Source organism: Spea bombifrons, chromosome 8 (genome assembly GCF_027358695.1).
Source record: "Spea bombifrons isolate aSpeBom1 chromosome 8, aSpeBom1.2.pri, whole genome shotgun sequence".
Taxonomy (NCBI): Eukaryota; Metazoa; Chordata; class Amphibia; order Anura; family Pelobatidae; genus Spea; species Spea bombifrons.
The window spans coordinates 16,939,718-16,967,366 of NC_071094.1; the positions used below are offsets into that span (position 1 = coordinate 16,939,718).

At 39.1% G+C, this 27,649-nt stretch overlaps 1 protein-coding gene and 1 long non-coding RNA gene across 2 annotated transcripts; both read left to right on the forward strand.

Annotated features, from left to right (window-relative positions):
* The first annotated feature begins 1,454 nt into the window (after positions 1 to 1,454).
* On the forward strand, positions 1,455 to 9,131 carry LOC128503614 (uncharacterized). The gene is made up of 3 exons (XR_008355270.1): positions 1,455 to 1,588; positions 5,282 to 5,386; positions 9,083 to 9,131. It is a non-coding gene; the product is annotated as an uncharacterized LOC128503614 (long non-coding RNA).
* A 6,367-nt stretch (positions 9,132 to 15,498) lies between these two features.
* On the forward strand, positions 15,499 to 27,033 carry PDCL (phosducin like). Its single transcript, XM_053473753.1, has 4 exons — positions 15,499 to 15,604; positions 15,890 to 16,049; positions 20,532 to 20,713; positions 26,241 to 27,033. Exons 2-4 carry the CDS (start codon positions 15,896 to 15,898, stop codon positions 26,787 to 26,789), a joined length of 885 nt encoding a protein of 294 aa, XP_053329728.1. The 5' UTR covers positions 15,499 to 15,604; positions 15,890 to 15,895; the 3' UTR covers positions 26,790 to 27,033.
* Positions 27,034 to 27,649: the final 616 nt, after the last annotated feature.

Below are 27,649 nucleotides of genomic sequence, written 5' to 3' on the forward strand. Positions count from 1 at the left end.
CTGCGTTAATGCGGCCGCATAGGCCCAGTCAGTCCGGTACTGACTGAGCCTATTTTAAGGTAGGGGCCTGGAGCTGCAGCTCCATCAGCTCCTACGTCAATCCGGCCCTGGGCCGCCCCCACCACCGGGAAAATGCCCGGTGTGCCCGATGGCCAGTCCGGGCCTGCCTGTGGCAATGGGTCTGATTGAAACCCCTGAGTTTAATAATTAAGAGGTGTGTCCCATTGTCCATATAATGAAAATATTATCTTAGTATAGATACACATTATTAAACCCTTAATGACAAAGCCCTACATGTTCCTAAATTTTTCACCATATCTTATACTTTTTTTAATAGTAAATAATATGATACAGTCAAAACAATGTCTAAAGAAAGCCCTTCTTGTCCTGAAAAAAAACAATATATAACTTGTGTGGGTTCAGTAAACGGGAAAGAAGAAAATTACAGCTAAACACGAGCAGCGCAGAAATGTTAAAACGACCATTGTCACGAAGAGTACAAAAAATAAAATCAGCCTTTGTCACAAAGGGGTTAAGTACAACCCATTGTCCTTAAGGGGTTAATGTATAAAAATGTGATAAATATTGGGCTAGGTGTCAATCGCTACTATGTTGGTATAGGTTACATTACAATATCAATATGAAGAAAATGTTTTGAGCCTGCCCCAAAAGTGATTTTGCCCATAGAATCTATGCCCAGTGTGCCTACTCCCGGTTTTAAGCATTTTGAGGGTTTAAATCCCATTTGCTCACTCATATTTCAGTACACATATAAATTATTCACTCCTCTACATAAAACCCAAATGTTTCAGCCTGGTGAAAAAAAAATGTTTTTGTTTTTTTTTTAATAAAAAGTATACCCATGTGTACTCCCAGATTTTAAACATGTTGAATTCTAATATGGGTTTCAAGGAGTTAAAATCCCTTGGGCTACTTCTCAATGACCTGTGAGAATTTGGACAAAGTAGAAACCTCTAAGACTTCAGATTATCCAATTGATTGCAGTACTGAATAAACATTGAACTCATATAAGTGTGATGGTCAAGTATATACGTCATATATGTAGTCCACATCCTACATCGAACAGTGCACACTGGTGTATTATTTGGCTCTGCCGTTTTTTTTTCCATTCCCTATATTCAATTGCTTGATATGTCCATCACTTTATGTAACATTTCTCATTTTTGCTAATTTATCACACTAGACATCGACCTCTTTTATCTTCATTTTGTTTATCTCTGCATAGTAAGCATGTTACAATACCAATATACAGACCATATAATCTATTCATGTGACCTTTTGTGATACATAACTTCTCATGGTGACTGTGCAATATAATTATCCCTTTGAGTACGTGCTACAAATAGTGCAGATGTCACTGATGATTTTCAAACCTTATTTGTCCTCTGTTCAGATCCTCCTACCAACATCTGATACTTATATCCCTTGAGAGTATCGCTTTCGCTGGCACACGGCAGGTAGTCAACAAATAACCTGTATTTGTTCTGGAAGGAAAAGGTATCTTTTGCTTTTTTTTATATAAAAAAGAAGAACATATTAAGCAAGATGGTCTGATTGATACTGAAAGGTAGGTGAATATTATTGTTAGTTCATGGTTGGTTTGCAAGTATAACTTTTTAATATATTTGCAAATGAATATTAATGCCAGGGACATACTTTCTGCATATTGACAAATGTATCCTAAATATCAAACATTTTTTAACCGCTTAACACCAATATATCAAACTTAAAGCTTCTATTTACTCACAATGCACTCATACAATACCAATTAAATAGAAAGCATTTATTAATTCACACCCCATTTTATGGAGATCATCCTTGCCATTTCCTATACTTCTGTGTGAAGGCAGAGTAAGACCCAACACCTTAAAAGAGTAGCAATTAGTGCTTGGAACAAGAAACATTTTGCAACACACTAACTTAGAGGTGTGCAGAACAGAGGAGACATAACCACTACATGGAATCGAAGGGGTTAAAATGCAATTTTATTCCACTTCTGCACTCAACATAATGAGCAACATAATGGATTAGTATTAGTTTAATTCCCTCTTATACTCAACTCTATTCAGTCATGCTCTTCTCATGCATTGCTTGTTGTGAATGTTGCTGTCTGAAAAGTATTTTTCAAAGCAAACACAGTTTTCTTCACTGATTGTTAAAAAAAGACTCTATTGCCCATTTGATACACTGTAAAAGTGACCGGATATAATTATGTTGCCTTGCCACTATGGTGACCAGCAAATAGAAAGCAAATGTAGTAACTCTGAAGAAGGGACCTCTGAGGTCTTCAAATTGTATGTGACCTTATATTTTTTGTTTACAGTTCTTGTTTATAACTGACAGCAAATGGTTTGTAATCCATCATTATGAATGACTTAAAGTATAGTTAATTTATGTTAATATGTTTTCGTTCCATTTATATCAATGCATGATTACGGTATATTTAATGTCTAAAAACTGCATAATGCCCCACATTTCAGGTGTCCAAATTGGACCACCTTTGTTTGGAGGCATGGTTAGAGATGAGGTGCGGGTTAGACCACCTCACCTACTGTACTCATCCTCATCCAGCCACCTTGCAGAGCCCAGCTTCAATGTTGTAAGGTGGCCACGTGGGAGCTGGGCCAGTCAGGGGATGTCATATAGTGTGGGACAGTAGCATTGTTTTGTGAATAATGGGGCAGTTGGAAAATATGTGATTGTAACTATATAAATAAATAATGGTCTATGTGTAGACTTGTATACTTGACTAGGTAAAGTCTTGGTTAGCCAAAGCACAAGTTCAATCAATCCCACACATGAAGCAATAGAAGGATGTCTTTACATATCTCTAATAAGACACATATAAAACAATTTATACCCAATGTATGCATCATAAACATACCTGAAAACTTTATGGCTCAGCAACCCGGATGCCCCCACTGTCGTCAGTGGCATTCCCATTGAGGCTGCATAACCCCGCTGCTTAAGATGGAAATGGGCGGAGAGTGGAACCTGTCACAATGTCTCTCCAGCAACCTAAAGTTTTCCGCCGCCTGCCCAGAGTCCTGGAGAAGCAGCATTTTTCTCGGAGTCTCTGGGCTATTAATAAGCGGATTATTATAAACTTATTAACAGGGGAAGGCTGGCAAGGGGGTGGCAATTGGCCTCTGGGCTACTCTCCTTTACAGTGTTTTGGCCACTACCTGAATCTTTATTGTGTGTTTTACTTGGAATTCCAAATACAGCCAGTAGAAAAGCAGGGTCTCTAAGAAAGAATCTACTCATTCACTGTATCCATTCTATGTTCCATTTATGTGATTTTTACATTCCTGTTCTGTCAATGGGTATAGATAAAACAAAATAGTCAACAAGGAGCATTGTTGTCTTCCAAGTGTGTTTTTGGCTGCTGTATTACTGGGCCACCTGGCTGGAATTGCTTCTGAATGTTTCCAGCCCTCCCTTGCTTTATTAACCCCTTGACGACAATTGACGTGCCAGACACGTCACGAAAATGCATCCCCTTAATGACAATTGACGTGCCTAGCACGTCATGGAGTTAAACAAGGATTGCTCTCTTCGTTTAGCTGGTGTTGCTGCAACCAATAAAAATGCAGGGGCCATGTGCAATCGCTCCTAGGAGCTGTTGTATTCACCATAATGAAAGGCTAAATGCCTTTCAATTATAGTGGCAGCCAGTGTTGCTGAAGTGCCTCTACATAGAGGCATTTGGCAACACAAAAAAAATGTCAGGGGCCCCGTGTGATCGGCCTTAGGAGCGTTTCAAACTGCCACCTGCTAAAGACATACTGGTGGTGAATAAAAAAGTTCCCCGAGGATCTCTCCAGACCCTCCTGAGAACTTTGAAGGTTGACTACAGGTACTGCAGGTCAATGGAGCCCAGCTCACTGAAATTGGTGCTGTAACTTCCAAAAAATACTGCCATAAAAAAAGTTAAAATACCAGCATTTGAAGTACCCATGTCTAGTTTTTTTTTTAAAAAATGTATGGTTTGATGGGGTAAATTGAATTGGCATAGGTGCAAACTCACCAGATGTCAATATTAAAAATAAAAACCTATGCTTGGGTGGTATCACTGTACTCAGTAGATGTTGCCGAACACATATTGAGGTCAAGAAGGATTTTTTTCCCTAGTTTGTTGCAAAATTGGAAAGAGCTTTTTTGCCTTCTTTTGGATCAACAGCAATTACTAGATGTGGGAGAGGCTGAATTTGATGGACGCATGTCTTTTTTCAGCCTGTGTAACTATGTAACTATGTGTCTATGTGTTTGACAGTGATGTATAACAGGAGCTGTAAATTCATACCTAAAGTAGAATGTGTGTGAGAAAAACACACACAAAAAATACTACTGCAAATTTTGACAAATGCCGATAGTAAAATGTGTGCATAGAATGAGTTAAAATGCCCGCATCTGAAATACCCTGGGGTGTCTAGTTTTCAAAACTATATGGTTTCATTAGCCAAATTGAATTGGACGGCTTCACAGATATCCCAAATAGGACATGGGGACAGGATCACCAAATGTTAAAGTTTGAACATGCGCACCTCCCAGATGTGGCCCTTTGGCCCCCAAACAGCTAGGAAAACGTATGCATGGGTGGTATCACTGTATTCAGGAGATGCTCCTGAACACATACTGTAGTGTTGTTTGGAAGTGACATATACCAGGAGCTATAAATGTATACCTCAATTACGATGTGTGTGAAAAAAAAAAACACACACTAAAAATACTACCACAAAGTTTTACAAAGGCTGGTGGTAGAATTAGCGCATGGAAAAAGTTAAAATACTAGCATTTGAAATACCCTGGGGTGTATAGTTTTCAAAAATATATGGTTTGATGGGGGTAAATTGAATTGACCGGCTTGAAAGATGTCCCAAATGGCACAAATGACTAATTTTGAAAAAAATGTCCTGCAGCTTGCAAACAAAAACCCATGAAAACACTGATAAATTCAGGACAAATAGTAGAATCTATTTAGCAGGTTTTTTTTCATTAGGTGCTGATGACTAAATGATTTTTCAAATAAAAGTAAGAAAAGATACCTTTTTCACCATATTTTATTTTTGTATTGTAAATTATATGATCAAAATAATGGTATCTGAAGAACGCACTTCTTGTCCTGAAAAGAAAAAAACAATATATAACTTGTGTGGGTTCAGAAAATGAGATCTAAGAAAATTATAGATAAACAACAGAAATGTTAAAACAGCTATTGTCACGAAGGGGTTAATATTGTAGCACTTCTTTTTTCCAGCTTGCAGCTATGTAGCTGAGAAAATTGGAGACCTGTGCAGAAAAAAGGATGAGGAGGAAAATGCAACTGCCATCTCCGCCCTGGGGGATATAAAACAGAAACCAGGTAAGCATACATACAAAAGGTTTTATTGGGGGAAAAAAACAGAAACTAAATACACAAATCGACTTTAAATGTATCAAGGCTGAGTAGATTTCTGTAGCAATTTTATACTTTTTCATAGCTAGTATATATTTCATAACATTTAAATTACATTCTGCTCTTAGCGTATTCTTCTGGAAACAGTCATCTTAAAATTATTTATTTTGTGCATGCTCTCAATTCTGGATTGTGAAAAACAAAAACTGACTTAAATGGACACTCCAGCCATCATATGCACTTTAATGTATATGATAGCTTAGAAGTCCTTTTAAATGTTCTTGGTATCCATCTACAAATGTATGGGGGCTTCCCCACCCCTCAGCTATTTTCTGTGCAGATGTGTTCAATTTAACACTTTTCATTGTGCGTGACATACTTATCGTCGGTTGGTAGTCAATTACCATTAAAAAAGGCATATTCACAGCTAGTGTGCAGTTTGTTTTAAAAATGCTGTTTTAAAGTGATAATACTAATTCGAGAATACTGTGTAGGTTTTCACTGTTAAAGTTTGTCGTATGTCATCATAATTTTATCTACTAAACTGGCAAGTTGCACGCAGTTAAAGTTTTCAATTTTTTCAACTGGCTGAATAACAATATCCTATGCAAACTTTTGAGCAAACAGTTCACAAAGCACATGATGTATGACGTAGAGCCGACCTGCAGGAGTAGCTCACTGTGGCTAGTCGATTTTTAAATATTTTAATTGTTTTAAGATCACCACCACAATTCTTTCTTATAGCTGTGTATCTCTATTTCTGAGCTCATTTATTTGTTCCAAAATGTCCCTAGTTAAATTAATGTTGACAAAATGTTCAGGGCCCTATTAGTTACTTCAGAAGGTCTTTAACGTGGTCCTTTAGGGCAAGAAAATACAAACTTTGTCAAACTGTGTTAATTTCCTATGAATAAAGTCACTCTAGGAACAATATATAGGGGGGGCACATAAGACACCACAGTCAAGATGGCTGTCTAATGACTAATAAGTTCCACCACTAAATCATGCCGCTGAAAAAGCTATATATAAGTAAGATGCCAAAATACTGGAATATTGGAGTATGCAATGATCCCTTTTTATTGGTTTAACATAATACTTAAAAGGCAAGCTTTCAAAAGTTTTCCTCTCTTCCTCAGGTATTGCTTCAGAACCGAGAAAGAGAGGAAAACTCTCGAAAGCTTTTCTTTATACTTTACAAATAAGTGCAGAGACAGAGCAACAGGCTCTCACACTGCCTGGTTGTTGTGAGAAGCACTGTAGTTGGCTCCTATATCCCTGGATAAGCCAAATGGCAAACGATTTAGGTAAACTGGAAAAATAGTCAGCGCTGTGGCAACTGGCATTTAATGTGGATAAATGCAAAATAATGCATGTAGGGCATAAAATCCCAAGGGCAGAGTATAGAATATTTGGTACTGTCCTAACCTCAACATGTGAGGAAAGGGATTTAGGAATTTTTAGAGCATTTTAAGTAGGCAGACAATGCAACAGAGTAGCAGGGAATGCTAGCAGAATACTTGGTTGTATAGGGAGAGGTATTAGCAGTAGAAAGAGGGAAGTGCTTATGCCGTTGTACAGAGCACTGGTGAGACCTCACTTGGAGTATTGAGTTCAGTACTGGAGACCGTATCTCCAAAAGGATATAGATGTTGGAGACAGTTTAGAGAAGGGCTTCTAAAATGGTTCATGTATTACAGGATAAAACTTAGCATGAAAGGTTAAAGGATCTAAACATATATAGCACGAAAGAAAGATGCTTAAAGGGAATCAACATGATTAAGGAAGAGAGTTTATTTAAAAGGATAAATACTACCACAACAAGAAGACATAGTCTTAAGACAGAGGGGCAAAGGTTTAAAGGTAACATCGGGAAATATTACTTTACAGGAAGGGTAGTGGATGCATGGAATAGCCTTTCAGGAGAAGTCGTAGATGTTAATACAGTGAAGACATTTAAGCAAGCAAGGCTAAGGTGCTGTTATCTTTTTTTTTTTTTTTTTTTTTTTTACTACTTATGATTATTGGACAATGACATATGTAATTTGTGACTTCATGGCAACTCAGTTTGTTTTTATGGATGCTAGATGAGAATGCAACATGCAATGTCCAGGTCTGTGGCATGGACACTGGTGTGAATTAATGGCATGTTCTTTAGCTGATTCAAAAGGCTGCTGTGGCCTTACCACTACGAATCAGGAGAAAAATTCTGGAATCTTTGTTACAGGCTTGCAAATCAACTAGTTCATTTATGATTTAGTGACATGAAAGTGGAATCTTCCTACTTCCTTACATATTAATCTGCATACAAAATAAATGCAACACCCAACCTATTTCTTAACAAATTTGGTGAATAAAAGCAACGCTACCACCAGAATTTACACCAACTAGTTTGGATCTAGTACATAAACATTTGTGTTCCCATTGTATTTAAAATGTATCACATTCTTTACATTTTGTAATTTTTAAACATTTAGATACATTTTGGGTCTTACATTACTTAGTGCTTCCTTTCATTTTCCTCTCTCCTCTACATCTAACCATTAAATAGCTTTCTTCCAATGTCCCTCCTTCTCTTAAGCCAAGTTATTCTTTTTGCATTAACTTTCCCCTTAATCTTTCCTCTATCAGTCCTGTATCCTTTCTACTCTAAGGCTAGGTTTCCACTTTTTTTTTTTTTTTTGCTAAAAACGCCCATAAAAACGCCAATTCAGCCACACGGCGTTTTTTTAGTGAAAAAACACTGCAGCCAGATGTTAGCTGTTCTTCAATAGGAAATCGCACAATGCCATATACACTTGGCGTTTTTCTGTTCGGCGTTTTTTCAGTCCTCTTTGGCGTTTTTTTGCTTTTTTGGGCTCTGTGGCAGTTTTTCAGAATCGCATCATGTTGACACTCTGGCGTTTTTTTGCAAGGAAATCTTGGCGTTTTTCTCCAATAGAAGTCTATGGGAGAGAAAAAAACACCATGAAAAAGCCATGTGGGTTTTGCTTTGGCGTTTTTTACGGCGTTTTTTTCCACAGTTACAATGCAGAGGATGGACCCAGTATCTGTGTGTCCTACGAGAAATAGGCTGGAAACAAACAGTTTCACACAAAACAAAGTTCATATTGAATTTTACACCATTGGGAACAAACATGCCATTACAAACAAACAAACCAACTGGATCCTGCGTGCCAAAAGCAACAGCAAACAATTTGCACCATCATTTGGGGCCAATCTTCCTAGAGGAGCAGACATTCGGAATAAAGCATGCTTTACAAACCACAGAAAAGAGACAAAAGGGTCCGCCGGGGCGTTTAAGTAGAACTCTACCAAGGACATGACATCAGGAGAGGGCAGATACTTGCCATTTATCCTAATCCCTTTTAGCTGGGTGAAACTTCTAACTTGTAAAGGCTGGAAAAACTGCCTAAGGTCAAAAAAAGCAATTTCCACAGAAAGGCTAAAACGCCAGAAAAAACTCCAGGAAAAACGCCAAAACGCAGGAGAATGCAGTGGCAGTTTTCTTGGCGTTTTTCCTGGCGTTTTTCATCAAGAAAAAAACGCAGGACAGAAACCCAAGTGGAAACCTAGCCTTATACAGAGCTTTTTCACTTCACTATAGATGGAAAGAGAGCGTTATTTTACAATTGACGCTAATTGGGGGAACTTTTTTACTTTTAGATGGCCTTCCTGAACCGTCCGCAGATCCAAAACCTGCAACTGCAAAAAACACCCCACCTCTCCAATGCCGATCCTGAGGGTAGTGAAACCCCAGGCACCTCCTTGGAATTAAAAGAGCAGCACAATTTTTTTTTCTATCTCTCTGTTAAAATAAGGTAGTACAGAGTGTGGTAAAAATTAAGAAACACTTCAGACCCCGAATTTTGAATACAGTATAATGATTTCTACCACATGCTAATTTATGCATGCATTCTCTAGTTATTGGAGTTACAAAATGAACATTCTTTGTAATCTTAACTCTTCTCCTGGCTGCTTCTATCAGAACCAGGAAGTGAAAGCAGGAAGCATCAATGAGAGCTGAGCACAAATGAATAGCAGCCAGTTGAGAAGTAATTGCATGCATGCTAGTAAAACATCAGCATTCAGATAGCATACATGTAATCCACTGTTGCTGTGCTACTGAGCATACGCAAGAAGCGTACATAAAATGTTTTTTTCCCAGGGCAATAGTTAAATACAACAGATCAAGTTTCTTAACTGAGCCACAATGAATACTTGTGTTAAGGCAGATACATAGACTAATGATGGCAGCTTCAAAAACTTCCTTCTTAGGAAGGTGAGGCTACTTGAAAATGACCTGTTCTGTCAACATATGTAAGTTTGCATGTATAATATATTGTGTGTAATAAAATAATCAGTCAAGCACTGAAAAAATGTGTTTTATTTACACTCACACAAATGTAAAGGCAACAAAGTAAGACATTTTATTTTTCTCTGTGTGTGTGTGTGTATATATATATATATATATATATATATATATATGTTATGAACTATCATATATATATGTATTGTGGTAGTATAATCGCTAGCAAATGTGTAAAAACATCAGGGAAAAACATCATCGTATTCTATTCTAATTCTACAAATATTTGCCCGTTCCCGTGTTTGTTTTGGGTGAATATTTTTTTTTCTGTATTAGTTTTCTGTTGTTTTTCTAGCTTAAGTCTTCCATAGTATAGCAGGGGTTAATACTGGAATCCACAAGGGAGAAAAAGCTAATAGTGTGAGAAAAATAAATCCCAAGCACTCTAACCCCCCAAAAAACTAATAGCTGTCACGAACAGGGTCGATACAGACGACTGTAATGACCCAGAATGCCCAAAGATGGTGTTCCGGAGTTATTGCACAGTAGCGGAGTTGGACAGGGCCTGGTGCAGGGTGACTGCACTCCCCCGAGTGGGCATCTAGGGTTGTGCAGCCAACAATAGGAGATTTTGCCTCACTAGATGGTGGTGCCCTTTAAAAAATAAACAATTTTCGAGATCTCTGTGCTTCAACTGAAGGTTGAATACAGGTACTGCATTCAACCATGCAAGTCAATGGAGCCCAGCTTTCTAATCACAATATGATTAGTAATTATATATATATATATATATATATATATATATATACACAGTCAATAGATACCAGCAATCTAGGTCTTTTTCCTCTTTTGCAGGTCAACATTTTAGTCTTTATTTGACTTTCATCAGGACACAGGTGAAATGTTGAGGTGTTTGGAAGTGACACATACGAGGGGCTGTCATTTTTTTACCTGAATGACAATTTTTGTGGGTGTAAAAATAAACTAGCATTAGTGCATGGAAAGGGTTAAAAAGACAGAATCTGAAATACCTTGGGGTGTCTAGTTCTCAAAAATATATGGTTTGTATCGGCCGGCTTCAAAGATCTCATATTGCCCTATAACTATTTAGCAGGTTTTTTTCAATTAAATGATATGATCAAAACAAGAAAGCCCTTCTTGTTATGAAAAAAACAATATAAAACTTGTGTGGGTTCACTTAATGAGAGAGAAGAAAATTACAGCTAAACAAGAGCACTGCAAAAGTGTTAAAACAGCCTTGGTCCTTGAGGGGTTAATGAGGTTAGCATATTTTGTTAGCATTTAAAGTTGTACAAATCTGAATGCCCAGGTCTAGTGCACGAATGAAAGAGATAACTTATTATTCTGGTGATAGGACTTCTATACAGAAAGGGCACCATCTACTGGGGGAAAAACAATTTTACAATTAAAAATACCTTTAAATGTATTTATATTTTTATAAAAATGTAAACCAGGGATAGCTGTTGTATATTCCTAATTGACTTGTGCAAATGGAACAAAAACAAATGACATTTTTCATTTAGTATTAGGTCCAATTTGTTTTGGGACAACAGATTCAGTTTTCTGTTTTTTTAGTTCGTACGAAATTCGGAAACTATATTTGTTGTCGCTCACGCTCTCTCACATTCTCATTCACACTTTCTCTCAATGTCTTCTTACCTTCTCTGCAGACCGTTTTTGTGTCCCTGTCTCATTTCCCACAGCTCAGCTTCTTCTCTCTTCTTGTTCTTCTGTGTTCTTTCTTCAGCCACCTCTCCCAGCTCCATTAACCAGGCCTCTCTGAGCACTTCAGTTAAAGTGTGTAGCCTACAGGCACACTCCCCTGATTGGGGGGATGTGGGAGAGGCTGTTTTGTGGAAGGCTGTTTTGCCCCTTTTGCATTAGTACTCCAAGAGGCCATAATAATTAAGATGGATTTATAATGGAATACAAACAGTATTCCGAACAAAAAAAATGAAATACACAAAATGTTACTAAAAATGGATGAAGCAGCACCTTTAATATACTACAGGACTTGTTACGTTCCAGTTACTGGAAAAGGACATTCAAATTTATGACATTTATTGTGATCCAACTGCTGGAACAGATGACAGAAGAAGTGACTAATCTAATCTAGGAGGAGATATGTTCCTGTAGCCAGAATGAAAAAAAAAACATTTCTGTTCTGGCTAGTGGAAAGAACAATTTAGTATGGGTAATTAAAAGTTAGTCCATGAATTGCAATTGAGCCAAGCGAGCTGAAACTATTTGCCTATATGGCAATCTGCTCCTGTATTGTTCGGCAGGGATCATCCACCTTAGACCAGAATACATAGTTGCCGCAAGGATCACACATACTGTGGTAAGGGCCCTGCTTCCTGACCAAAGTGTAGGGGTCCAGATTCATGCATTGAAATAAGTTTTTCCCTTGATAAAACAAAGTAAATATACCCAAAACACGCTGTACTATACAACTATAAATATAAAACAATCACATTTTGTATAGTATGAAGTTGAGCAGTGTAACTTCAAAACGTAAATACCTATGTATGCCTGGTATCACTGTACTTGGGTTATGTTGCTGAACATTACATTTATTTATAAAGCGCCGGCAGATTCCACAGCGCTGTTACAGTAGAACAATTTCACATACAAAAACACATAAAATAACAAACTGGTACAAAGGAGAAGAGGGCCCTGCTCTTGCGAGCTTACAATCTAGTAGGTGGCTGAGGGGGAAGTGAGACAATAGGAGGGGGCTGCTTGGATGGGGATGTATTGATCTGCTTCCGATGGTGTTGTAGCCGCTTTCTGCAGTGGTACCTGGTATGTCGTTTCCCTCCCGTTTAAACCTTACATAGCCACTTATAAGGAGGCCATTGGGGGAGAGGCCACAGCAGCCACATTTCCAAGCAAGCTTGTTTCCAAGTGAGGTCTAGGAATATATAAGGCTTCCTCACAAGTGGTCAGATAAGGTGATTGCATACAGGAGGCAGATGCAGGGCCGGCCCTACCATGGAGCAGACCGGGGCAATTGCCCCAGGTGGCACTTTTGAAGAGGCGGCACTTTGCTACCGGTTTTAAAACAGCTGTAAAACCGCCTCCGTTTAATTATTTGAAAGCGGTCGGCTTGCCTGCATGCCGATCAGTTCAAGTCTTCGTCCTGCCCCCTTGAAGATGCGCGGTGACGCTCAAGGGGGCGGGCTCACGCAGAACAGTTGCTCTTCACCGTGTGACAAGTAGAAGATCTCAAAGGAGAAGAGCACGTCACTGGAAGAAAGCCAGCAGAAAAAGTAAGTATTTTAAAATAAATAAATAATTGAGGTGATAGACGGATGGATGGAGTCATGGAGAGACATATTCATGCCCCTAGAGGGTGGCTGGGGACATAACTACACAACAGGGTGGTTAGGACAATCTATACACAAAGGGGGGGTTATACACATGGGTATGGGGGGCATTACAATTAACCAGTACAAAAGGGGGGGCATCAAAACACAAGGGAGGGCGGCTGGCTGGGGGCATCAAATAAATCAATAGACAGGGGTGTGTTGGGGCAAAATGCACAAAGGGGCCTGGCTGGGGGCACAGATACACAAAGGGGGCAAACACACAACAAGCAGCAATGTGGAAAGCATTTTTTATGCTCTTAGTAGCTTATCCTGTCCTGATGTGGCTGAGCCTGTCCTGGTGTGTGTGTTTGGGGGTCGCTGTGGTAGAGTCTGTCCTGGTGTGTGTGTGTCTAGGTGTCAGTATGGCAGAGCCTGTCCTGGTGTGTGTCTGGGTGTCAGTATGGCAGAGTCTGTCCTGGTGTGTGTGTTTGGGGGTCGGTGTGGCAGAGCCTGTCCTGGTGTGTCTGTCTGGGTGTCAGTATGGCAGAGCCTGTCCTGGTGTGTGTGTCTGGGTGTCAGTATGGCAGAGCTTGTACTAGTGTGTGTTTGGGGGTCGGTGTGGCACAGCCTGTCCTGGTGTGTGTATCTGGGTGTCAGTATGGCTGAGCCTGTCCTGGTGTGTGTGTTTGGGGGTCGGTGTGGCAGAGCCTGTCCTGGTGTGTGTGTCTGGGTGTCAGTATGGCAGAGCCTGTCCTGGTGTGTGTGTCTGGGTGTCAGTATGGCAGAGCCTGTACTAGTGTGTGTTTGGGGGTCGGTGTGGCACAGCCTGTCCTGGTGTGTGTATCTGGGTGTCAGTATGGCTGAGCCTGTCCTGGTGTGTGTGTTTGGGGGTCGGTGTGGCAGAGTCTGTCCTGGTGTGTTTGTCTGGGTGTCAGAGCCTGGCCTAGTGTGTGTGTTTGGGTGTCAGTGTGGCAGAGCCTGTCCTGGTGTGTGTGTGTGTTTGGCTGTTGGTGAGGCAGAGCCTGTCCTGGTGTGTGTGTTTGGGTGTCGGTGGCAGAGCCTGTCCTGGTGTGTGTGTTTGGGTGTCGGTGGCAGAGCCTGTCCTGGTGTGTTTGTCTGGGTGTCAGTGTGGCAGAACCTGTCCTGGTGTGTGTGTGTTTGGGTGTTGGTGGCAGAGCCTGTCCTGGTGTGTGTGTGTGTGTGTGTGTGTGTTTGGGTGTCAGTGTGGCAGAGCCTGTCCTGGTTTGTGTGTTTGGGTGTCGGTGTGCCAGAGCCTGTCCTGGTGTGTATTTGGTTATCTGTTTCCTGGCACTTTACTTACTGTAGGGATAAATAGAACTTTGTAATTTTTATTTATCACAATGATAAAACGCCTTCCTGAATTTCTAGTCACTGCAAAGGACAAAACTCCAAAAATCAACGTGAGGAAAAGTGAAGGTATCGTGTTATTTACTCTATTTCAATCTGAATACAGGGGGCTAACAAATTCAATTAAGCTAGACTAGAGGGCACCAAATGTAACCCTATGATAGCAGCAGGGTATGGAGACAGGCAGGATACAGACATACCAGGTGGAAAATAGGGGTAACAGCAGGAGATGAGGGCTTCAAATGAAATATGGGATATTCATACAGAGCTTGGAAATGTAGCTGCTGTGGCCTCTCCCCAAGTGGCCTCCTTATAAGTTAAGGAGGCCACTTGGGGAGAGGCCACAGCAGCTACATTTCCAAGCAAGCTTGTTTCAAACATAATTGGTTTAATACGCAGTCTATCCCGTAACAGAAATCCTTAGCAAGATTGTACAAAAAAAACTACATTTCTTATATTTCAGAGCAAATATTGTTTTATATGTATGCATATAAAAACTATAACTCTATTTGCCCTTAAATAAACCCCAAATATATACTTTGCGTCAGGACACTAAAAAGGAAATCAAACCAGAGAATTACAAAAAAGGGAGTGAAACACCCTCAATCACGATTTGTAATCCAATAAAAATCCATATAAACATTTAGTTTTGAGTACATGTGGAATTCTAAAGGTTTACTCACAAAAGCAATACAAACAATAAATAATCCGGAGATAAATAGTTTTTTTATGTCTACATCCCTAAAAATGTACACACCGTATGTATGCTCACTGTATATGGCCAAAAATTGTTTAAGAAAAAAATCATTAAAATAGGGTGTTGAGGGATGTAGTTCATATAGCTAAAGACTGAATCTGTGCACCTCGGAACCCCAGCCGTAAACAAATTACATCTCACAGTAGCTGATTACATAATCGCTCCCTACCATAAGTATATGTGCTTTCCTGTTGTTTTACACAAAGACTAAGGTCACGTTACTGAGACAGCCAACCAGCTTAACCAAAGATTTTTCGATGACGTCAAATTACTGGTAAGACGGGCAAACCCTTGTAAACAGGAAGTAGAACATTGCAACCAATGGACGGCCACGAAACAAATTTCTGTATCGGAATTAACCAATGAGGCGCGTGGTTGCGTAGTGCTGTCATTGTGCTGGTATTCTCTCCGTGCAACGCTTGGTATGTTTCTGGGTCTTTTATTCTGATGATCCACAGTGTACTGTGTGTATGCACAATAATATAGTCGTTGGTCGTATCTAGAGTACATAATACGATATGTTTAATTAACTGGGTATTGTGAAGGCGTTGCATGTGCATGCTGGCTTTTTTTTTTTAGGGGAATCCGTATCGCTATGTAAAATAAATCTGTGTAGTCTGTGTATGAACTGTAAATATTTGTGTGCACGAATACAGGTTCCCTCTGCTTGCTATAGATATAATGTATTCTTTGTGTGCGTTTCTCAGGACATAATGACCACCCTTGACGATAAATTATTGGGAGAGAAGTGTCAGTATTACTACAGCAGCAGTAGTGATGACGAGGACAGCGAGCAGGATCGCAAAACGCAAAATGGCTCTATCAGACACTCTGATGGGGATAGAGAGGAGGGTGTGATCAATACAGGTAACATGGAACAAACATAACTGCAAAAGCCTTTAAGAACCATCCAGTCTTGATATGAATAGTACAAAAGCCTATCATGCAATTTAAAGTTTTTGTATAATGTATTCATTTGTTAAAGAGACTGGAGACATGCATAACAATGTACTCTGTGAGTAACACTAATACATTGGGAGTACTTCAATATGCATTCAGAATTTGCAGCCATTCGCTTAGCCGAAACCGAAAACGACTCCCCCACCTTTAAAAATAATAACAAAATCCCACACTGTTAATAAAAGTAAGTTACACACCAAAATTGTACAAAAATGTTAATAACAATGTTGTTAAATATATATATATATGATAACAGCAATCTCAGGCATACCCAGATTCCATCATGTACTGGTTGGCTGGGCTTGATAGGAGTGTGGTTGCTGTCAACAATCATATGCAAATTAATATTGTTATTGTATTTTTTGTCCAATTTAGGTGTGTTAACCACACTTTTATTAAAAGTAATTAACATACCACAATTGGACAAAAAAAATAAACAATATGACTTGGCATGATAGGGGTGTGGTTGCTAATCACACTCCTTTTATACCCAGGCAACCAGTAAATGCTGGAACCTAGGCATGATGGGACTGTGATTGCTGTTAGCAGTCACACTCCTATCATGCCAAGTCAGCCAGTACAGGGTGGCTGTAAGTGATGTGCAGACCCCAAACTGCTGACAGCATCAATACACAAGGGGGGCAGCTAACCAGGTTTCAGCATGTACTGGCTGACTTGGCATGATAGGAGTGTGATTGCTAACAGCAATCACAGTCCCATCATGCCTAGGTTTCAGCACTTACACATTCATACTATCACACACACACTCATTCATTCATATACTCATTCGTTCACAGATTCATTCCCTCAATCACGCATACTCATTCAAACAACCTCCCCCACCACCTTACCTGCACTGCAGCTCTCTCGATGCCGCTCACAAACTTCAGCAGGGGGCGTGGCCTCCCTCTGCGTTCTCTTGTACTGCACAGAGGAAGCAGGACTGGAGCAGAGTCATGTGATGTCACGTGAACTCTGCTGGGTTCCGCTTCCTCTGTGCAGTACAAAAGACCCTCCCACAGGTAAGTAGCAGGGCTCTTGTGATCCCGGTTGCCCTGGCTGCCGATCTCACGCAGGGCCGCACCTCGAGGTGCCGCCGGCCACATTTGGCCCACGGGCCACATGTTGGACACCCCTGTCCTAGGGTTTAGAGCCAATGTTGGATCTGATTTGAGGCAAGCACATCACGTGCTGAAGGATGCATTCAGCCAAATGCATCTCCTGCATTGCATTTAGCAATTTAGGGCGATTCTGCATAATCCTGGCTATCCATTCGGAAACCAGTCCGCTTGGTTGCAGTGTCTCTTTTAGGCTAATATACAAAATGTGAACTATTTTGAGAACATTGACTGTTGTTATAAATTGTTATCCATGCATCTGCACAGAAGCACAATGTGTAAGTTGGCCATAAACAGTCGGTAGGCAATTTCTCAAAGGTTGCCTTTTTTTTTTTTTTTTTTTTTTTAACCACATTTCACGCAGCCACACACCAGTTGCAATTTTACCTAGGATTGTTTTTTCACAAGTTATTTGAGGAAATTAAAGTGTCCAACATGTTGTTTATTTATTTATTTATTATGAAATATATAGTGTTTCTCAAAGGAAAATATTTCATTAACAAAAGAATTTAAAAAAAATTGTCAGTACATAATTAAAATCAAAAAACCTATTCGGTATGACCTCCATTTGCCTTAATGGCTATTTTAAAACTATCTGGTCAATAAGTGGTTGCAGAATTATGCAATCCATTAATCTAGCACTTCTTTAGAGCAGCTCCGAGAGTGTTCCACTTTTTTCCTTTTCAAGCGTTTACAAAAATGTCAGTGGTGTCTAGGTGTAGTGATTGCGGTGGGAAAAAGATACCATGCCTCTGCAAAATAGAGTCGTAGTTCTCTTTGGTCATATGTAGTTTTGCAAGTCACCAACTCCAGAGCGTGCAAAACATCCCCACACCTAAATATATCCTCCACCATGTTGACATTTTTACACACAATGGTATTAGCCTCTCATGTGACAGCAATTACAACCAAAACTTAGTCAGTCAACATAATTTTTTTCCAGTCTTCTACTGTGAAATTTCTGTATTAGTTGCCCTATGCTAAGCGTGTAGGCTTAACTTTTTGTCAAGGAAGATGTGGTGTAGAGGCAATACTCTCCCACTGCATTTCGCCGGTTGTCTTTAAAAATGCTTTTGCTTACCCGGGCAAGGAAGTCAGGGAGGACCAAGATGCAGGGGATACCAAGGACTCTGATTTGACTAGGCTGGATGAATAGCAAAGTCCAAATGGCTCTCGCGCAGGGCGCTGAGGCCCACAGCATGATATGGACTGGATGCTGCTGTTAGTTCAGGGGCCAATGACAAAGTCACAGGGCTGGGTTGCACCAGCTGATGAGGTAAATGAGGCCCAACTGACACCATCAAATTGTAACCAGAGATCCCAAAACCTGTTAGAGTGACCACCAAAGGTGCACATAACAATAACTAGCATAAGGTAGACAGTCCTGTAGTGGAATCATGACACTGGGTAGGAAGTTTCTGGTTCATTTGGGCTTAAATTGTGGATGCAGATGCTGTTGTATTCCATAAACATGTTAGCTTGATATACTGGTCTTCTGAAGGTGTGGTTTATTTTAGGTCTTGCTTTGGATGAAAATGATTTGGTTTTAAAAAAAAAACTATATAACATGCGTTGTACTTTCCCCATTGAAATATTCAACTCTTTTCAGCACTCAGGAGAACACTTTTCCCCAAATTACTTCATTGAGCTTCTTTGACCGTTAGAATAGATATTTCAGTCACTTACTGTTCACCTTTTTAATGCTGCAAAACTAGTACTCTTATACCGAAAAATTTGATGTATGACTCCATTAGGGACTGGGTGGACAGGGTAGAGGAGACTAAAGCAGTGAAGGAGTTGGTTAAGTAAGCTTCAGACCAGTACCAGCCTATTCAGCTACTTGGGTCACTGGGCTGTAGTTCACCTCATCTTAATTATTCAATCGCTTACTGAGACCGGGAACCCTATAGAGTGACACCTCAACTCACTTTACTTCTTTACACCTCTACACATCCCTTTGCGTGTGGCATATGCAGGCTGAGGGTTCAGTATCTATATTCCTCTTGATGTGGATTTACCAGATGCACCCTGGGAGTGTATTCTGACACACAATCTGTATGTGCAGGTGTTTTGAGTTTATGCAAATATCACTTCCTCCTTTCTTTCTCTCCTGCTGTTCTGTTTATTCTTGTGAAAATCAACACAAAAAGAAACATATTTCAATTGATGCCCTTCTTTAAAGGCCCTAACAGGAGCACTAATAGAAGCACTAAGATGTAGTGTCACAAATTGTTATGAAAAATAAGTGGTGTGTCAAGAGGATATTCATATAAATGCCAATTTAACAAAAAGAGACACGTTTGATTTGTATCAGTGTAAAAAAGCAAATTCATGAGTGATAAATATCAACTAATTTAAAAGTGATCGAACAAAAACAGTGATTGATTATTCAGACCTTTGAGCCCAAGTGTACATATACTGTATATCTACTGAGGTGTTTTAAAGACTTTTTAACACTTTGGTTTTCTTTTCGCGCTCGCTCTCTCTCCCTTCTCTCTCTCTCTCTCTCTCTCTCTCTCTCTCTCTCTCTCTCTCTCTCTCTCTCTCTCTCTCTCTCTCTCTCTCTCTCTCTCTCTCTCTCTCTCTCTCTCTCTCTCTCTCTCTCCCTTTTCTCTCTCTCTCTCTCCCTTTTCTCTCTCTCTCTCTCCCTTTTCTCTCTCTCTCTCTCTCCCTTTTCTCTCTCTCTCTCTCTCTCTCCCTTTTCTCTCTCTCTCCCTCCCTTTTCTCTCTCTCTCTCTCCCTTTTCTTGCGCTCTCTCTCTCCCTTTTCTCGCGTTCTCTCTCTCTCTCCCCCTTTTCTCGCGCTCGCTCTCTCTCCCTTTTCTCTCGTGCTCTCTCTCTCCCTTTTTTCTCTCTCTCTCCCTTTTCTCTCGTGCGCTCTCTCTCTCCCTTTTTTCTCTCTCTCTCTCCCTTTTCTTGCGTTCTCTCTCCATTTTCTCGCTCTCTCTCTCTCCCTTTTCTTGCGTTCTCTCTCCATTTTCTCGCTCTCTCTCTCCATTTTCTCGCTCTCTCTCTCTCTCTCCCTTTTCTCGCGCTCTCTCTCTCCCTTTTCTCTCTCTCTCCCTTTTCTTGCGTTCTCTCTCCCTTTTCTCGCGCTCTCTCTCTCTCTCCCTTTTCTCGCGCTCTCTCTCTCTCTCCCTTTTCTCGCGCTCGCTCTCCTTTTTCTCGCACTCGCTCTCCCTTTTCTCGCGCTCGCTCTCCCTTTTCTCGTTACAAACATATTTTAGTATTGCATATCAATTTTTTTGTGTTTTGGTTTATCTGTATTTAAGGTCCTAAAGGAGTCCTTCATGATTGGCGTCGTTATAAACAGTTGGAAACAGAGCAAAATCAAGAGCAACAAAAAGAAATGGAACAACTTATTAAAAAGTTATCAGTGACTTGTAAGTCTCAGCTTGATGAACAAAAGGACAAGCAAAAACAGAAAGAGCTTGAAGAAAAAATACACGGAAAGGTAGTATATATTCTTTAGCCTGTTGTAAATGTTTCTAATATCACAGTGTAGTGTGATTATGTAAAACTGGCAGATAACTTGATGAACCCTTTGGAATGACCTGGATTTTTGCATACATTGGTAATTAAATTTGATATGGTCTCCACCTAAGTCAGAATAATAGACAAACAGTCTGCTTAAACTGATAACACACAGTTATATGATTTTGGTTCACTTGAATTATTATAGCCTTCATTGTGGTATTTTGTTTAAGCCTGGAAGAGGGAGCAGTCAAAATAACAATAAGTGATGGAGGCCCATTTTGGCAGTTATTTAAATAAATAAAGCTATAACCTGTGTGAGGTGGTTTTATCTTACATTAGTGTGTAGTGAAGCCTTATAAATGTAAATTTAATAGTATGCCTGCTTGTATACCAATGCATACGCAAGATATATTTGTTATAAGAGTTGGGGAATATATTTTATTTTCGAAGAATGCATTGCCTTTCTGTTAAATGGACCCATTAGGAAGGAATGCATATTAAATTACTTTGGATTGGATGATCCTTGATGAAACCTGGGTATGTGGTGGTCTTTTGACACATTTTGCTTTTGGAAAAAATATACTTTGTTTCTTTGGATTTGGATCAGTAATCCCTGGGAGATTGTTGTGTTCCTAGTACATGTATCTAGTTTACCAGTATATACAATGATACAACATGCATCTATCGACATTTGTTACTTGATATTTTAGTCTTTATGAGGAACTTGTCAGAAAACACCAAATATGTATTTATTCTTGTGTGATTATTTAGTTTTACAGTTGTTTGCCAAATGTATACATTCCTATCCCCTCATCATCCAACTCTTCCTCACCCATATTTGTTTGTGGTCAGTCTTGCACAGCCTTAACATAAAAACCTGAGATTTGTCGTGACTCTTCACATGTAAAGCTGCTAACAAGCTGTGACATGTTTTGAGGTCTGGCCTGCTACCTGATCTGTGGTTTCTTCATGTTTATTTTATAATTCTTGCACCAGCAAAGTTACCAACTCTTTCCTCTTTACTGCCAATCTCCTTGTGTTCTCTGAGTTGGTACATTGTTTTCACTTTTTTTTTCTCTCAGGTCCTTTTATTTATTTTTAATCTGGTTGGTGTTTGATATAAAATACCCAATGACATAAGATTGGCCATTATTTGATTACTCTTTTATTATTTTTAGGTGCAAAATATGAATCTCTAATGTCAGAATAACCAACTTGAAAATTCATATAATTAGAGTGATTCACTTTTTAAAAATGTTTTATTTATATTAAAACAAGTTTAGGCCTGCATTCCAGCTGGACTACTTGTGTGGTCCTGAATAGCCTTCTAACAGTTATTAAATAACAGAAATCAATGTTAACAAAACTGATTTATTTTAATATTACTGTTTTATGCCAAGTCTCAATCTTCTTATCTACTTTACTCCAGGTCTGTTTTATTCATGCAACCAGTGATTAACTTGATTAATGCCTTTTGCAATATTTTTGTTTCTAACTGGTTATTTAAAAAAAAAAAGGAAATGAGTGTTTATTAAAAGAGAAAATACAATGTTAAATGATCAAATACACTAAACATGTAATTTGCTAGTTAAAAATCCCTTAAAAGGACAAGAACAAATAGTAATCACAACAATTATACACAAAACAAAAAATACATACTCAAATATAATAATATAATCAAGGTAATTAATATAAAGTAAAAATACTCAAAGGAAACAAGGAGTTACAAAAAAGGAGGGAATATACACTCACCACTGACAGAATTGCGCCTGGCCTGTATTATGTGTATGACCTTAATAAAAGAAAAAAGAAAGGTCTGAATATTATGCTCTTCTAAAAAAAAAAATAAAAAAAAAAAGATGCTGCCAATTACCCTGGCCCTTGGCAAGCATTAAACGTGTGTAATAATTGATGCAGCTTTGGGCAAAGATTGGAGTCCCCAGGTGATTTGTGCTAAGAACAGCTCTGAATAAAAGGTTGCCTTGGAAAATAGGATTTTTTTCCTATGTTTTTAAATAATATTTTAGTATATGACTTGTCTGTTATCTAGCCCTGATGTGACCTATGTCATCTTGCTCTTGGCTTCAACTCAGTTTACAGCACCGATCGTTGCTTTTACATGGTAGTCTGTGAATCAGCTGTGTAATTGCTTTAAATAATGTAGCTCTATAAAGATATTGCTAATATTCCACATTTATCATATTAATGTGTTTATTGTTTCTGCTTGCTGTGTTTTCAGGTGTTAAATCAAACCTACCACTCTACAGTGAAGGAAAAAAATGTTTGATCCCCTGCTTATTTTGTACGTTTGCCCACTGACAAGGACATGATCATTCTATAATTTTAATGGTAGGTTTATTTGAACAGTGAGAGACAGAATAACAACAAAAAAAATCCAGAATAACGCATTTCAAATAAATTATAAATTGAAATAAGTATTTGACCCCTTTGCAAAACATGACTTAGTACTTGGTGGCAAAACCCCTGTTGCCAATCACAGAGGTCAGAGGTTTCTTGTAGTTGGCCACCAGGTTTGCACACATCTCAGGAAGGATTTTGTCCCACTCCTCACCTTCAGCTCCCTCCACAGATTTTCTATGAGATTAAGGTCTGGAGACTGGCTAGGCCACTCCAGGATCTTAATGTGTTTCTTCTTGAGCCGCTCCTTTGTTGCCTTGGCCGTGTGTTTTGGGTCATTGTCATGCTGGAATATCCATCCACGACCCATTTTCAATGCCCTGGCTGAGGGAAGGAGGCTCTCACCCAAGATTGACAGCACGTCCATCTAGGGCTGAAACAACTAATCGATAAAATCGATAATGCAAATCGTTGTCAATGATTTTCATTATCGATTAATCGAATTGATTTTTATCGATTTTAAAAAGAGGTTTTTTTTCAGAGCAAATGCTCTGAAAAACTCCTTTCCTTATATAATCCGACCTCAAACAGATCGGATTATAACACTAGAATCCAGATCCTCTCACTTCCGTCTCTCTCCCACTCCCATACACCCCTCTGATTCCTCAAAGTGTATTACCAATTTTTTTTTTCTTGGGGACTATGGTCCCAGCTGCCTTGAGATCATTGACAAGATCCTCCTGTGTAGTTCAGGCTGATTCCTCACTGTTCTCATGATCATTGAAACTCCACCGGGTGAGATTTTGCATGGAGCCCCAGACCGATTGCCAAGCTCTACAATCTTGTCCCTGACATCCTTGGACAGCTCTTTAGTCTTGGCCATGGTGGAGAGTTTGGAATCTGATTGATTGCTTCTGTGGACAGGTGTCTTTTATACAGGTAACAAGCTGAGATTAGGAGCATTTCCTTTTGTTATCTGACTAAAAGACACCTGGAAGCCAAACATTTTGCTGATTGATAAGGGATCAAATACTTATTTCATGCAAATCAATTTATAATGTATTTGAAATGCGTTACTCTTGTTTTTTTTTTTTTTTTTTTGTTCTTCTGTCTCTCACTGTTCAAATAAACCTACTATGTCAGTGGGCAAACGTACAAAATCAGCAGGGAATCAAACTATTTTTTCCTTCACTGTAACAAAAATGGTATTATGTTATGTTATTTTAAATGTTTATTCCTTCCCTTCTGCAAAATTAAACCTACCATTTGGAAACAAACTAATTAATGACCAAATTTAAACCAACTGAAGTAATCACAAAAATAATGCCCAATATTATCTTCCCCTACTACCAAGGAAAATATTTAAGACAGTGACTTTCTCCTTTAACCCATGCTCTGTGTAGTGTTTAATTGATGATAGATATATAAATATAGCTACAGGCATTGGTAGCGTAAAGAGCGAGTTGGTTCTGCTACTTTATGGATCTCTGGACAGACTTCACTTGTAGTATTGTGTACATTTCTGGAGACCTAATCTCTAGAAGAATGTTGACTAATGGAGAGAGTTCAGCGAAAGGCCACTGAAATAATAAATGGTTTGCAAGATAGAATTATTATGAAAAAAGGGATCTTAACCTGTATAGCTTGGTGAAAAGATGAGGTGTAACAAACATTAAAATACTTAAAGGATTTAACAAAGTACATAAAGAATATTAAAGGAGGAAAACAAGATGTGTAATAATTTAAAACTAAATGGTCAGAGGCTTAGATGTAGGGAAACTTTACTTTACAGAGAGGGTGATAGCTAAATGGAACTGCCTCCTAGATGCTAATTCAGTTAAATAACTTAAAAATGCATGCGATAAGCATATGGTTATCCTGAATCTAAGACAAGGTGAGGACTGATTAAGTCTGAGCCTCTACATCAGCAAAAATGGGCAGACTTGATGAGCTGAAGGGTTATCTGAACTTTTCTCTCTAAAACGGGCCATTTGACCCCAAATAATCACTTCTGTCTTTGCTATGTATAAACTAATCAATAAAATGGATAACAATCGATAATGAAAATTGTTGCCAACAAATTTCATTATCGATTAGTTGAATTGATTTTATCGAATATAAGATATGGTTTTTTTCAGAGCAAATGCTGAAAAATACCCTTTGTTTTATAATCCGCCGTCAGATAGTGGTCGGATAATAACACTAAGATCCAGATCCCCCGCAGCGTTGCAGGGGACCTGGATCATCTTCTCTGACAGCCGGCGAGTGTCTGTGTGATGCTCTGCTACTGTCCAGGGCTTCTATGATGGAGGACCAGCGTGACGTGACCTTCCGGTGCTCCACCATAGAAGCCCCGGTGGGAGTATCGGTCAGCACAGTGGATGTTGTCTGCGCGCATTGCGCAACATTCGCTGGCTACCAGAGACAGAGAGGAGGATCCCCGCAGCGCTGCAGGGGACCTGGATCTTCCTCTCTGGCAGTTGGTGGGCATCTGTGCGATGAGTGCAGACAACCTCCACTACGGGCCAGCAGCAGAGGTTGTCTACGTGCATTGCGCATACGTTCACCGGCTGCCCCTACTAGACACCAAGGAGTCTGGAGCACGGGGAGTAAGTCGGCACAGTGGCATATCTGGGAGTATAAGGCATATCAGCGGGCACAGTGGCATATAGGGGGTTATAAGGCATATTTGGGGAGCAGAGGGGCATATCTGGGGTATAAGGCATATCTGGGGGGAAGAGTGGAATATTGGGGGTTATAAGGCATATCGGGGGGAACAGTGTATCAGGGGTATAAGGTATATCCGGGGACAGAGTGGCATATCAGGGGGTATAAGGCATTAAGGGGAAATGTGGCATATCTGGGGGTATAAGGCATATCTGGGAGATTGAAAAAATAATCTGCCAACTAATCGATTAGGAAAATAATCGGTAGTTGCAGGCCTAGACCTTGGCTAATAGAGACCATGGATACAGTACACATGTATTGTTACCTTACTTGTATATCTTTGTATGTATTTCTAAAAATAACATATTTATTGAGATGAGCTACAAGTTGAATTGAAAAAAATAATTCATGCTAAAATACATAATTGTAAAAAAAAAAGTGCATGATACTTGGTTCCTGACCTTATTTCTGTATTGCAGACAACGATGCTGGAATACAACATGCGAAGTGATGAAGATGATGAGGACTTTTTACAACAATATAGAAAACAAAGAATAGAGGAGATGAAGAAACAGCTATGCCACTCACAACTATTCAAATATGTCTTCGATATTAGCAGTGGTGAAGAATTTCTGGATACCGTTGATAAGGAACATAAGAATACTCTTGTGATGATTCTTATTTATGAGGACGATGTCCGTGGCTCTGAATCAATGAATGGCAGCATCATCTGTCTGGCCAATGAATATCCTGGAGTCAAATTTTGTAGAGTAAAAAGTTCACTTCTTGGCACGAGCACTAAATTCTCAGAGAATGCCCTTCCAGCATTGCTTGTGTATAAAGCAGGAGAATTAATAGGAAATTTTGTTCGGATAACAGACCAACTTGGTGATGATTTCTTTGCTGTTGACCTTGAAGCATTCTTGCACGAATGTGGTTTACTACCAGAAAAGGATGTTGTGCGATCTTCTATTTGTGATCCAACCATTGAATGCTATAGCGATGACAGCGACTTAGAAATAGACTAAGCATAACGAAATGTGTATACAATACAATTCCTTGACAACATATCTAAATTAGAATATGGTTTACCTTTTGACCTAATATTTAAGAGTACATATTGTTTAGATTGATAAAATGATCAATAAATGTATAATTGGTTTTATTAAACTAGAGTTGTTTTTTTATCCTATAAAACTATTAAAGATGTCATAGTATGCTATTCATAACAGCTGTTATTGAAAATGAATAAACATGGAATTTTGGCACAAATATGAATGCATTGGGTGATTATTCATTTCTTCACTTTTTGAAGTGCCAAAAACTTTTAGAGATGCCTTCATAGTAGATGTAAACATGAAATATTTGAGACCGTAGTCTTATGAAGCAATAATTGTGATGTGGATGATGTCATAGAGTGAGCTTAAGAGCTACAGTGTTAGTGCATAGCATTTGAATGGATGTTACATTTAAAAAGCAACATAAATTGTAATTGTTTTAATAGACTAAAATGCAGCCATAGTTCCTTACCCTGCTTAGTGTATTTTACTAATGTGATGTATTTGATGCTCATTGTATATAAAGGTAATATATTTCAGATTTTATGAAGCCCTGGACAAATGTATGAATTGCATTATTGTTTGCTCTTTATCCCCTTAATGACAAAGCCGTACATGTACAGGCTATTAGAAGTGTAAAATGTTAATACATAGAAATCAATCAGATATTACCTGAACAAACTGATCCATAATCCAGATTAAACAAACATGCTGGTTCCAGGTTAATGCATAATGTAACCAATATTCGGTATAGTTAAAAAATGTTTGTTTATAAATGCCATGATGATTATTCTATGTACCATGTGTGGCCTATAATCAGGACAACGTCG

What these genes read in the sequence shown, in the direction of transcription:
- PDCL (XM_053473753.1), top strand. Translation starts at nt 15,896, where the DNA reads ATGACCACCCTTGACGATAAATTATTGGGAGAGAAGTGTCAGTATTAC. An exon ending in GGAGGGTGTGATCAATACAG is followed by an intron (nt 16,050 to 20,531) that starts GTAACATGGAAC and finishes TCTGTATTTAAG; the next exon opens with GTCCTAAAGGAGTCCTTCAT. An exon ending in AAGAAAAAATACACGGAAAG is followed by an intron (nt 20,714 to 26,240) that starts GTAGTATATATT and finishes TCTGTATTGCAG; the next exon opens with ACAACGATGCTGGAATACAA.